Below are 13,004 nucleotides of genomic sequence, written 5' to 3'. Positions count from 1 at the left end.
CTGTCTTCTGACCTGTTGACCCTCATTATCACTTAGATAAATTGGTACAATAGGTCCCTAGCTGAACTTCTTATTGTTCTTGGCTCTTAATCCAGCTCATTTTATCCACTATTATAAGAATTTTTTTTTGAAGCACAACCTCGATCATGTGAGACCCCTGCTCAAAAATCCTATACCCACCTATTGCGCACAGCAGGAAATTCAAGCTTGTGGTCTGGCATAATGAGCCCCTATGTTCTTGGCTCTTGGCTTACTTGTCCAGCCTCATCTCTGGGTCTTCTCCTGACTAAACCTACTCTGCAGGCAAACAGACCATTCCCATCACCAGAAGCCTCTTTGATGGTTCCTGTTACCCTGTCTTCCCCTATCTTTCAAGGCCTAGTTCAAATTTCACATCTTCTAGGTAGCTATCCTTGGCTTTTTCTCTAGGAATTCTTGCTTTTTCCTCCATATTGCCATGCAAGACTTTTGTCCCTTTCTCTTGGCCTTCAGCATCATTTAACCAGGTTTTTGGTTACTGAGTCAGTCTGCTTTAACTTCCTCTCCAAGCCTGTAAAGTCCTCAGAAGCAGACTGTGTCCCCCTTAATGTGGACTGACTTTCCAGCAAGAGTCAGTGAAAGCTGCTAAGAACTAATGGAATCAGTGTGATTTTCCTTTTTCAGAACACCACCATGGGCTCTGTGCTCCTGGCCTGAGGGACTCCCATGCCCACTGAGTCTAAGCAGCTGTGTATCTGTCTGACAGAAGAAAATACCCTGGAGCATGGAGAAGCCTTACTTTGGAAACCTCTTCACCAGATCATCCACAAATTTATAAATGTCCTTCCAAATGCTGTTTGCATTGTCTGACCTGAAAGCAAAGACTTGAGTCAGAGGGATGAAAGATAATCATCAGGAGAGCAGTTTCTGTCCCCACCTCCCACAGTCCCTTTAGCAAGCTCCTCTGCATCCCACATAACTGAAACCTGCCACATACCCACCACCCTGGTGGTGATTTTCATCAGTGTGAATGGTGGGGAGGTTGAATAACCAGGCCTGTGTCCTTGGGACCACGTGACTTTCATGGATTAAGGACTTTGGGTGGCAAACCAGGATGGTTGGTTTGGCCATGGTAGGGAGACAAGAAATGAAGGAGGATGCATTCATTGGAAAACACATTCTGATTTTGAAATGTTGGCTCTCTTGGCCCCCCACTTCCCTTTGGAATAACCATTAACACTGTCCTCTTCTACCCCTTAAAGGTGTGTAGTGGGATGCAAGACAGGGTTTTCTTGCACCACATTCCATCAAATGCCTCTGGAAAGCAATACATCTAGGCTGAGAGAGTGACCCAAGCTTTCCCTGTAATTCTTTAATGGACTCTGGATTCTTGGGTATCAGAGCTATCCTGACATACCTCCTTAGATTGGAGATCCATTTGTAGGCCAAAGTCTGACCTGCCGACCATTCCTCATGACACACACACAGATTCTGTTCATACTTTCATGTTTTCCAGCACTCACAGAGTAGGAAAAGACATTCCCAACAGGAGCCTGCACCTCAGGCAAGGGAGGCTATGCTACTCAGACTATTTAATTTCCCTTCATCCTTCAAAGCTGAGCCACTCTAGACACAGAAGGCCTATTCCAGCACCACTGCAAGGGGAGAGATAGGAATAGACCTAGGATACTGATCTTCTGTCACCATCATGCTCTGGCCAGCAGGGAAAGCCACAGGAAAAGCCACTTCCTCTTCTAATTTTCAGTTTCTCACACTCATAGGCTCCCACTTTAGTTCCTAGTTGGTGAAGATGCTCAAGCAGGTTAGAGCCTTATGATGTCTCCTTCTGTCTAAGCAGGAAGCCCTTAAATGAGTCTTACCAGCTCAGGGTTCAATGATCTTTGCAATCCAACATCTCTATAGTTCTGCACTATTCCAGGTTATGATTGGCAAATGTGAGGGTCACTAAGAGTCTTGGTCAAGATCCTATGGATGTTAAGGGGTAAAGCTGTCTGATTCCCTGGCCTGGATTCTTTTTCTGCATCTGACAGTTTATGTCATATGAATTCGAGGAACCCACAAGGAGGCCCTTCCTCTTTCCTCCAGTGATAACTTTGTCAATAAACATCCTAAATGTCATATTTATATGTGTGGTCCTCATATCCAAGGACATCCTCCCTTTATCATTTTTACTGACTCCTCTAAGTTTCATCTAAAACTATCAACAGATGGTGAGGAAACTAAGAATAGATGATTATAACTATGTCAGGATGATCATTCATGGAGCACTATTTATGAAGCACTTTATATGCATGATTTCCAATTCCAAATCAATCCAATGGTATTAGCATCATTCCTATTTTACAGATTAAAAAACAGGCTCTCGCAGGTCAAGGAATTTGGCACAATTTCCATGAATAGCATGGATATGAACCCAGATCTTCCAGCAAATCCCATGCTCTACCTATTGGACTTGGGAGACTGGGGTGACACTACTGTACCAACAGTTGCTGGGAGCATAGCAATAGACTCTGACAACTTACCCACAATACAGACTTTCTCATGGAAGCTCCATGATAAATTACAACAAAGGCAATTCCTCTCCTAACCAATGGTAATCCTTTTCACTTTCCTTCTCCCTACTACTCTCCTCTGTTCTCCCCCAGAGTGAAGAGGATCTTCCAAAGAAGATTCACAGGATAAGAGTCTTCAACCCATCTACCAGCCCTGGAAAAGTTTGTGATGATTTTGAAGGAAGGTCTGGCTTCTAGAACACAGAAGAATGTGAGTGCTCTTGTGTAGTGGGAAAAACCACAAGGATATAAGTACCTAGGAGAGAGGCAGTATGGAACAGAGCAACCACATGGAGCTCCAGCACACAGAGCTCCAATCATTTTTATCACCCCACACTGAAATGAGAATGGAGAGATGGGGATCACCAGACATTTGAGGGCATCTCTACTGTTGAAGATTGAGTCTAAAATATCTTACTGATGTCACTACTCTGGGGGAATGGAAAGAGTGGGGAAGATCCATGTAGGAGAGCTGAACTATAAGAAAACTAAATTCTCTTCTTTCCTAGGCAGAAGTCAAAGTGTTTGCTTTTAAATTTATGTTCAAGCATTTTTTGACAAATGAAAAAAATTAAAGTACAAACAAAAACTAATAGCATAGAGGATGTCAGCAAAAAGGCAGATTCTGAAACTCCAAGCCTTCATTCCCCAATAATAACATTCAAAAAAAAAATAATAACCAAAAGCTTTCTTCACCAACTTTCTACTCTGTAGGAGCTCTACAAAACAATCAAAGGTTTATAGCAATAAATAAAATGCCCAAATCAAGAAACAGCCTCTTCAAATGACAGGAAAGATTTGTGGCATTTTTAATCATTCTTTCCCCACTCTCTTTCTAGTCTGGTGGCAGTTTTGGTCTTGATCTGTAGCCCAGTTCAAAGTTCTCCTTGAACCAGAGGGGACAGCATGGACCTTACTCACAAATTACTGTGTACATCTCTTCTAACCTGGCTGGGGTAAATTAGAATGTACAAAAGCAGGTGTGGACAAAGGTACATCTAAAAAGCCACATGTATGCCCAGTCAGAAGCATGCTTAGAAAAATCCCATAAAAACCCTTAAGCTTTCCAACAGAAAGACAAATAAAGAAACTGATCCCATTCACAATTGCACCAAGAAGCATAAAATACCTAGGAATAAATCTAACCAAAGATGTAAAAGATCTGTATGCTGAAAACTATAGAAAGCTTATGAAGGTAATTGAAGAAGATACAAAGAAATGGAAAGACATTCCCTGTTCATGGATTGGAAGAATAAATATTGTCAAAATGTCAATACTACCCAAAGCTATCTACACATTCAATGCAATCCCAATCAAAATTGCACCAGCATTCTTCTCGAAACTAGAACAAGCAATCCTAAAATTCATATGGAACCACAAGAGGCCCCGAATAGCCAAAGTAATTTTGAAGAAGAAGACTAAAGCAGGAGGCATCACAATCCCAGACTTTAGCCTCTACTACAAAGCTGTCATCATCAAGACAGCATGGTATTGGCACAAAAACAGACACATAGACCAATGGAATAGAATAGAAACCCCAGAACTAGACCCACAAACGTATGGCCAACTCATCTTTGACAAAGCAGGAAAGAACATCCAATGGAAAAAAGACAGTCTCTTTAACAAATGGTGCTGGGAGAACTGGACAGCAACATGCAGAAGGTTGAAACTAGACCACTTGCTCACACCATTCACAAAAATAAACTCAAAATGGATAAAGGACCTGAATGTGAGACAGGAAACCATCAAAACCTTAGAGGAGAAAGCAGGAAAAGACCTCTCTGACCTCAGCTGTAGCAATCTCTTACTCAGCACATCCCCAAAGGCAAGGGAATTAAAAGCAAAAGTGAATTACTGGGACCTTATGAAGATAAAAAGCTTCTGCACAGCAAGGGAAACAACCAACAAAACTAAAAGGCAACCAACGGAATGGGAAAAGATATTTGCAAATGACATATCGGACAAAGGGCTAGTATACAAAATCTATAAAGAGCTCACCAAACTCCACACCTGAAAAACAAATAACCCAGTGAAGAAATGGGCAGAAAACATGAATAGACACTTCTCTAAAGAAGACATCCAGATGGCCAACAGGCACATGAAAAGATGCTCAATGTCGCTCCTCATCAGGGAAATACAAATCAAAACCACACTCCGATATCACCTCACGTCAGTCAGAGTGGCCAAAATGAACAAATCGGGAGACTATAGATGCTGGAGAGGATGTGGAGAAACGGGAACCCTCTTGCACTGTTGGTGGGAATGCAAATTGGTGCAGCCGCTCTGGAAAGCAGTGTGGAGGTTCCTCAGAAAATTAAAAATAGACCTACCCTATGACCCAGCAATAGCACTGCTAGGAATTTATCCAAGGGATACAGGAGTACTGATGCATAGGGGCACTTGTACCCCAATGTTTATAGCAGCACTCTCAACAATAGCCAAATTATGGAAAGAGCCTGAATGCCCATCAACTGATGAATGGATAAAGAAATTGTGGTTTATATACACAATGGAATACTACGTGGCAATGAGAAAAAATGAAATATGGCCTTTTGTAGCAACGTGGATGGAACTGGAGAGTGTGATGCTAAGTGAAATAAGCCATACAGAGAAAGACAGATACCTTATGGTTTCACTCTTATGTAGATCCTGAGAAACTTAACAGAAACCCATGGGGGAGGGGAAGGAAAAAAAAAAAAAAGAGGTTAGAGTGGGAGAGAGCCAAAGCATAAGAGACTCTTAAAAACTGAGAACAAACTGAGGGTTGATGGGGGTGGGAGGGAGGGGAGGGTGGGTGATGGGTATTGAGGAGGGCACCTTTTTGGGATGAGCACTGGGTGTTGTATGGAAACCAATTTGACAATAAATTTCATATTTAAAAAAAACAAAGGAACTAAATATAAATTTGCAGAAACCAACCCTGAGGAAGCCAAGACATCAGACTTAATAGGCAAAGGCTTAAAGCAACTATCTTAAATATGCTCAGAGGTAAGGGAAAAGTAAGGACTAAGAATCAAGGAAATCAGGAAAATGATATATGAACAAAATGAGAATATCAACAAAAAACTAATTATTAAAAAACACAAATCTGAAGGTGAAATTTGCAATAATTTTATTGAAAAAATTATTACAGTGGTTCAATAGCATATTTGAGTATAAACAGCAAAAAATCTGGGAAGCTGAGGATAGGAAAATTGAAATTTTCTTTTTTTTTTTTTTTTTTTAATTTTTTTTTTTTCAACGTTTTTTTTTTATTTATTTTTGGGACAGAGAGAGACAGAGCATGAACGGGGGAGGGGCAGAGAGAGAGGGAGACACAGAATCGGAAACAGGCTCCAGGCTCCGAGCCATCAGCCCAGAGCCTGACGCGGGGCTCGAACTCACGGACCGCGAGATCGTGACCTGGCTGAAGTCGGACGCTTAACCGACTGCGCCATCCAGGCGCCCCTGAAATTTTCAAGTGTCAGGAGTAGAAAGAAAAAAGAATGAAGAAAAATGATAAGCATCTTTTGGACCTACATGAAACCATGAAACAGACCAACATCTACACTTCAGGAATCCTAGAAATAGGTAAGAGAAAAGAACGTAAACATTATTTGAAGAAATAGCAGCAAAAAAAATGTCCAAAATTGAATATTATTCAGCCATAAAAATGATTGAAATCTTGCCATTTGCCACAAAATGGATATATCTAGAGAGTATAAATGCTAAGTGAAATAAATCAGGCAGAGAAAGACAAACACCATATGAATTCACTGGTATGTGGAATTTAAGAAACAAAGAAACAAGCAAAAAAAAACAAAGGAAAAGAAGAGCCAAACCAAAAAAACAGACTCTTAACTGCAGAGAATAAACAGATAGTTTTCAGAGGGGAGGCGGGTGACAGACGGGTGAAATAGGTGAAGGGGATTAAAAGCACAGTTATCTTGATGAGCACTGAATGAAGTATAGAATTGTTGAATTACTACATTGTACACCTACAATTAATATAACACTATATGTTAACTATACTAGAATTATTTCTTTAAAGTACATGATTGTATGAAGTATATAAATCAACCTATCCAAGAACCTCAACGAACTTCAACTGTGATAAACTAAAGAGACCCACCCTAAGACATATTATAATAAACCTACTGAAAGACAAAGACAACAAAAGAATCTTGAGCAGGAAGGAAGACTTGTAACATGCAGGTTGTCCTCACTAAGATTATTTCTCATCAGAAACCTTGGAGGACAGAAGGTAGTAGAGAAAATATTTAAAGTGATGAAAGGAAAAAAAATCAAATTAGAATGCCAAATTCTACAAAACTGTCCTTTGTAGGTAATAGAGAAATTTAGATATTCACAGATAAACAAAAGATGAGGGAGTTCATTTCCAATGGACCTGCCCTAACATTAAGTAATGTTAAAAGAGCCATACAGATTAAACAGGAGGGCACTAACCAGTAACTTGAAGTTATATGAACATAAAAAGATACAGACTTAGCTTTCTGGTAAAGATAAATACAAGAGCAAATATAAAAGCTAGCATCATTGTAATCTTGGTTTGTAACTGAACATTTACTCTCTATAGAATTCAAAAGAAATGCATTGAAGTCATTAGAAATCTGTTACTGGGCACACAATGTGTAAAGCTGTAATTTGTGACACTGATAACACAAAGGAGGGGTTGTAGCAGCTTAGGAGTAGAGTTTTTTGTTTTTGTTTTTGTTTTTTTTTTTAAATTTTTTTTTTCAACGTTTTTTATTTATTTTTGGGACAGAGAGAGACAGAGCATGAACGGGGGAGGGGCAGAGAGAGAGGGAGACACAGAATCAGAAACAGGCTCCAGGCTCCGAGCCATCAGCCCAGAGCCTGACGCGGGGCTCGAACTCACGGACCTCGAGATCGTGACCTGGCTGAAGTCGGACGCTTAACCGACTGCGCCACCCAGGCGCCCCAGGAGTAGAGTTTTTATATGTGATTAAAGTTAAGATGGCATTAATTATAATTAGATTGCTATAAATTTAGCATATTACAGTTAGTGGTCATGTAATCATACAGAAAATATCTATAAAGAATGCACAGAGGAAATGAGAAGGGGATAAAAACTTGATTATTCTATTTTGTACTAATAAGTTTTGATTCCCTTCCCAGAAGTAGGCAGTAAAGGAGAAAATAAGGAGCAAAAGGGCCTAAGACAAACATAAAATAAACAGCAAAATGGCAGAAGTAAGTCCTTCCATATAGCAATTATTTTAAATGTAAATGGATTAAACTACCCAGACAAAAGGGATAGATTGGCAGAATAGATGAAAGAAAGATCTAAGTGTATGCTATCTACAAGAGACTCACTTTGGATGTAAGGACATAAATAGGTTGAAAATGAAAGAATGCAAAGATATTCAAGGCAAACTGAAACCCAAAGAGAGCTGGGTAACTATATTATATAAAAAAGACATTAAATAAGAAACTGTTATAAATAACAAAGGACATTATATATTCATAAAAGGGTCAAATAATCAAGACAGTAAAACAGCTATAAACAGATATTCATCAAACATTGAAGCTCCAAAATTTATGAGGCTAACATTGACAGAATTTAAGAGGGAATTAGAAATTTCTACAATAAAGGTTGAAGACTTCAATACTCTACTTTCAATAATGGATAGAGAAACTAGACAAAATATCAGGAAATGGATAAGGGAATTGAGGATGTGAACAACACTCTAAACCAGTTGTACCTAACAGATATGTAAAGAACGCTCTATGTGACAACAGCAAAATGCATTTTCCTCAAACGCTTGTGAAATATTCTCCAAGGTAGAGAATATAGGCCACAGAACAAGTCTTAACAAATTTAAAATGATGTAAATAATTCAACAAAGAGATAGAAACCATAAAAATAAATCATGCAGAAATCCTGGAGCTGAAGAATATAATGACTGCACTGAAATATTCAATAGAGAATTTCAATAGCAGACTCGAAGAAGCAGAATAAACAATCAATGAACTAGAAGATAGGACATTTGAAATTATCAGTCAGAAGCAAAAAGAAAAGAGAATAAAAAAGAATAAGGAAAGCCTACCGGGCTTATGAGAAATCAACAAAGGAAACAATACAGGTATGGAAATACCAAAAGAAGAAAAACAGAAAGGGACAGAAAGTATATTTAAAGCAATAATGGCTAAATAAACTTCCCAAACATGGAGAAAAAATAGAAATCCAGCTTCAAGAGGTGCAATGCCTCCAAATAGGTTAAGCCTAACAATGGTTACACCAGACACATTATATTTAATTTTAATAAGTCAAAGACAAAAAGAGACTTTTGGGAGCAGCAAGAGAAAAACACAGTCACATATAAGGGAACGTACCATAAAACTGTCAGAAGATGTCTCAACAGAAACTTTCTAGGTCAGGAGAGAACGAAATGATATATTCAAAATAATTAAAGAAAAAAATTGTCAACCAGAATACTATACTGAACAATTCTGTTTTTCAGAAATGAAGTAGAGATAAAGACTTTCCTGAATAACAACAAAAGAAGGTAAGAGAGTTCATCACTAGACTTGCCTTATAAGAAATGCTATAGGGAGTTCTTCAAGTAGAAATAAAATAATGCTACTTAAATAATAAAAACATAACATTGGTATAAAATCCATTGATAATACTAAATATATATTCAGAGTCACATTCTCTAATAAATTGGTGGTTCATAATTCACTCACAAGTCTAATTTAAAAGTTAAGAAACAGACATAATAAAATTATTCATAACCACAGCAATTTGTTATTGGATACACAGTATAAAAATGAATAACTTGTAATATCAATAACCTTAAATGTGATGGAAAGAGGTAAAAGTATATAAAGTTTAGTTAATGGTAGCAAAGTTAAATTGTCAGGTTATATGTCAGGTAATGTTATAAATATAAGATATTTTATGTAAGCCTCATCATAACTACAAAAACAACAACATACGGTTGGCCTTTGAACAACATAGGAGTTAGGGGTGCTGACCCCCCAATGCAGTTGAAAATCTATGTTGTTAAAAAAAACACAAGCCCCAAATAGCATCACTTAGGTTAAGGTCCCAAGTCAGTAAACCAAGACAATATTTAAAAAAACATTTTTTTAAATGTTTATTTTTGAGAGACGCAGAGAGTATGAGACGGAGGGAGGGGGAGGGAGAGAGAGAGAGTGAGATACACAGAATCTGAAGCAGGATCCAGGCTCTGAGCTGCCAGCACAGAGCCTGATGCGGGGCTCAAACCCACGAACTGTGAGATCATGACCTGAGCTGAAGTCGGATGCTTATCCAACTGAGCCACCCAGACACCCCAAACCAAGACAATATTCAACCAAACTCAGTTTCAACCCCCCATAAATGTAACCATTAACTAGTCACCATGAAGATTTCCTGGTCAGTACTGATAGATCCCTTCTGTTCCTCCTAGGAGTGAAATCTTGCCTAAAACAATTAATTCTTTGCTAATAATTTCCATTTTCCTACATCCTTTCTACATTTATTTTTAAAATGTTTACTTATTTTTTAGAGAGAGAATGAGTGTGTGCATGCATGCGTGCAAGTGGGGGAGGGGCAGAGAGAGTGGGAGAGAGAATCCCAAGCAGGCTCTGCACTGTCAGCATGGAGCCCAACATGGGGCTCAATCTCACCAATTGTGAGATCATGAGCTGAGCCAAAATCAACAGTTGGACTCTTAACCAACTGAGCCACCCAAGCCCCTCTATTCCTTTATACATTAAAAAACCTTTCCTTTTCTGTAGCCCTCTGGGTCTCCCCTCTACTTGCTAGATGGGGTACTGCCTGATTCATGATTTTTTAAAAAATAAATTCCAATTAGACCTTTAAAATTTATTTGGTTGAATTTTTGTTATTTGACAGCATATAACATTTGACTCACCCAAAACTTAACTACTAATAGCCTACTGTTGACTAGGAGCCTTACTGATAACATAAATAGTTGATAAACACATATTATGTATTTATATGTACTATATACTATATTCTTAAGATAACATAAGCTAGATAAAAGAAAATGTTAAGAAAATCATAAGGAAGAGAAAATACAATTATAGTACCACATAGTATTTATGAGAAAAATCCACATATAAGTAGATGTTTATACCTGTGTTGTTCAAGGGTTAACTGTAGTAGTTACACAAAAAAATTATGATAAAAGAGTCAAAATATACTGTCACAAAAAGTCATCAAATCACAACAGAAGACAAGATAAGAAGGAAAGAACAATGGATTTATCAAACAATCTGAATACAATTAACAAATGGCAATATAAATGAATTAAATTCTCCAGTCAAAAGACACAGAATGACTGAGTAGATAAAAACATAAAACCAAAACCAATAATAACACAGACCCAATGATACACTGTCTACAAGAGACTTACTTTAGCCTTAGAAACACACATCTTAAAGTAAAGGGATGATAAAAGATATTTCAAGCAAATGGTAACCAAAAGAAAAGAGTGGTAGATATATTTACATCAGACAAAATAGACTTTAAATTTAAAATGGCCAAAAGAGACAAAGAAGGTCATTATATAATGACAAAGGGGTCAATCCATAAGGCAGATATAATAATTGCATATATTTATGCCCCAACATCAGAAAACCTAAACATATAAATCAAATACTAACGGAAATAAAAAGGGAAATAAACAGCAATACCATAATAGTTGGCCCAGGTCTTTAATACCCCATGCTCAACAATGGACGTATCATCCAAAGAACGAATAAGTAAACAACAAATTTTAGTCATACTATAGGTCAAAAGGACCTAAAAGACATCTATAGGATAGTTCATCCATCCATAAGCAGCAGGATACACATTCCTCTCAAGCACACAAGGAACATTTTCCAGGATTGATCATATGTTAGGACACAAAATAAGTCTTAATACATTTAAGAACACTGAAATCACACCAAGAATCTTTTCTCACTGCAATGGTATGAAACTAGTAATCAAACAGGAGGAAAACTGGAAAATTCACAAATGCATGGGAGTGAAGAAAATACTTCTGAACAACCAGTGGATCAAAGAAGAAATTAAAATGGAAGAAGAGTATCTTGAGACAAATGAAAATGGAAACACAATATACCAAAACTTATGAAATGCAGCAAAAGCAGTTCTAAGAGGGACGTTTACAGCAATAAACACATACATCAAGGAAAAAGAAGTATTTCAAATAAATCTATCAACTGAATGAATTAGAAAAAGAACAAATTAGAAGCTAAGTCCAGTTTAGTACAGAAAGGAAATAATAAAGAACAGAAATAAGTCAAGATAACAAGAAAAGAATAGAAAAGATTAAGACTTGGTTCTTGGAAAAGATAAGCAAAATTGACAAATCTTTAGCTGAACTAACCAAAAGAAAAAAAAAAAAAAGAGAAGTCCCAAATAAATAAAATTGTAAGTGAAAGAAGAGAGATTACAACTGATACCACATAAATACAGAGGAACATATGAGATTATTACGAACAACTATATGCCAACAACTGGGCAATCTAGAAGAAGTGGATAAATTCCTAGAAACATACAAACTACCAAGACTGAATCAAGAAAAAAGAAAAAACCTAAAGAGACCAGCAATGAGTAAGGAGATTGAATCAGTAATCAAACCCCTCTCAACAAGGAAAAACCCAAGAGCAGATGGCTTTACTAATGAACTTTACCAAACATTTAAAGAATTAATGTCAATCCTTCTCACCCTGTTCTAAAAATTGAAGCAAAAGAACTTCTAAACTCATTTTACAAGGCCATTATTACCCTGATACCAAATCCAGATAAGTATACTATTAGAAAAGAAAACCACGGACTAAATCTCTGATAAATAAATAAATATATATACAAAATTCCCAACATAATACTAACAAACCAAATTCAGCAACACATTAATAAGATCATACACCATGACCAAGAGGGATTCCTCCCTGGGGTTCAAGGACAGTGCAACATATGCAAATCAATAAGTGGGATACATTGCATTGGTAGAATGAAAGATAAAAATTATATGGTTATTTCAATAGAAGCAGAAAAAGCATTTGACAAAATTGAACATCCATTTATGATAAAAAAAACACTCAAGAAATTAGGTTTATAGAAATAACACACCTAACAATATAGGCCATATATGAGAGCCCACAAATAACATCATACTCAATGGTGAAAGTGTGAAAGAAATTCTAAGATAAGGAACAAGACAAAGATGTTTACTCTCATTACTTCTATTCAGCACAGTACTGGAAGTTGCAGCCAGGCAGGAGAGAAAAATAAAAGGTATCAGAATTAAACAGGAAGAAATAAAGTTGTTCTATTTCCAGATGACATATTTTATACCTAAAAAATCTTAAAGACCACACACACACACACACACACACACACACACACACACACCTAATCAACAAATTCAGCACATTGGCAGGATGTGC

At 37.3% G+C, this 13,004-nt stretch overlaps 1 protein-coding gene across 1 annotated transcript in view; it reads right to left on the bottom strand.

The window, feature by feature from the left end:
• Positions 1-13,004, bottom strand: part of LOC132675375 (anthrax toxin receptor-like) — a 66,332-nt gene that overhangs the window by 36,832 nt on the left and 16,496 nt on the right. The window contains exon 2 of the mRNA XM_078434493.2: positions 779-850. Within this exon, the coding sequence (XP_078290619.2) occupies positions 779-850 (72 nt within the window). The remainder of the gene's footprint in view (positions 1-778; positions 851-13,004) is intronic.

This window comes from Panthera onca, chromosome D2 (genome assembly GCF_046562875.1).
Source record: "Panthera onca isolate mPanOnc1 chromosome D2, mPanOnc1 haplotype 2, whole genome shotgun sequence".
NCBI lineage: Eukaryota > Metazoa > Chordata > Mammalia > Carnivora > Felidae > Panthera > Panthera onca.
The sequence above is the reverse complement of the archived record's forward strand: the minus strand, read 5'-3'. Positions and strand labels throughout refer to the sequence as shown.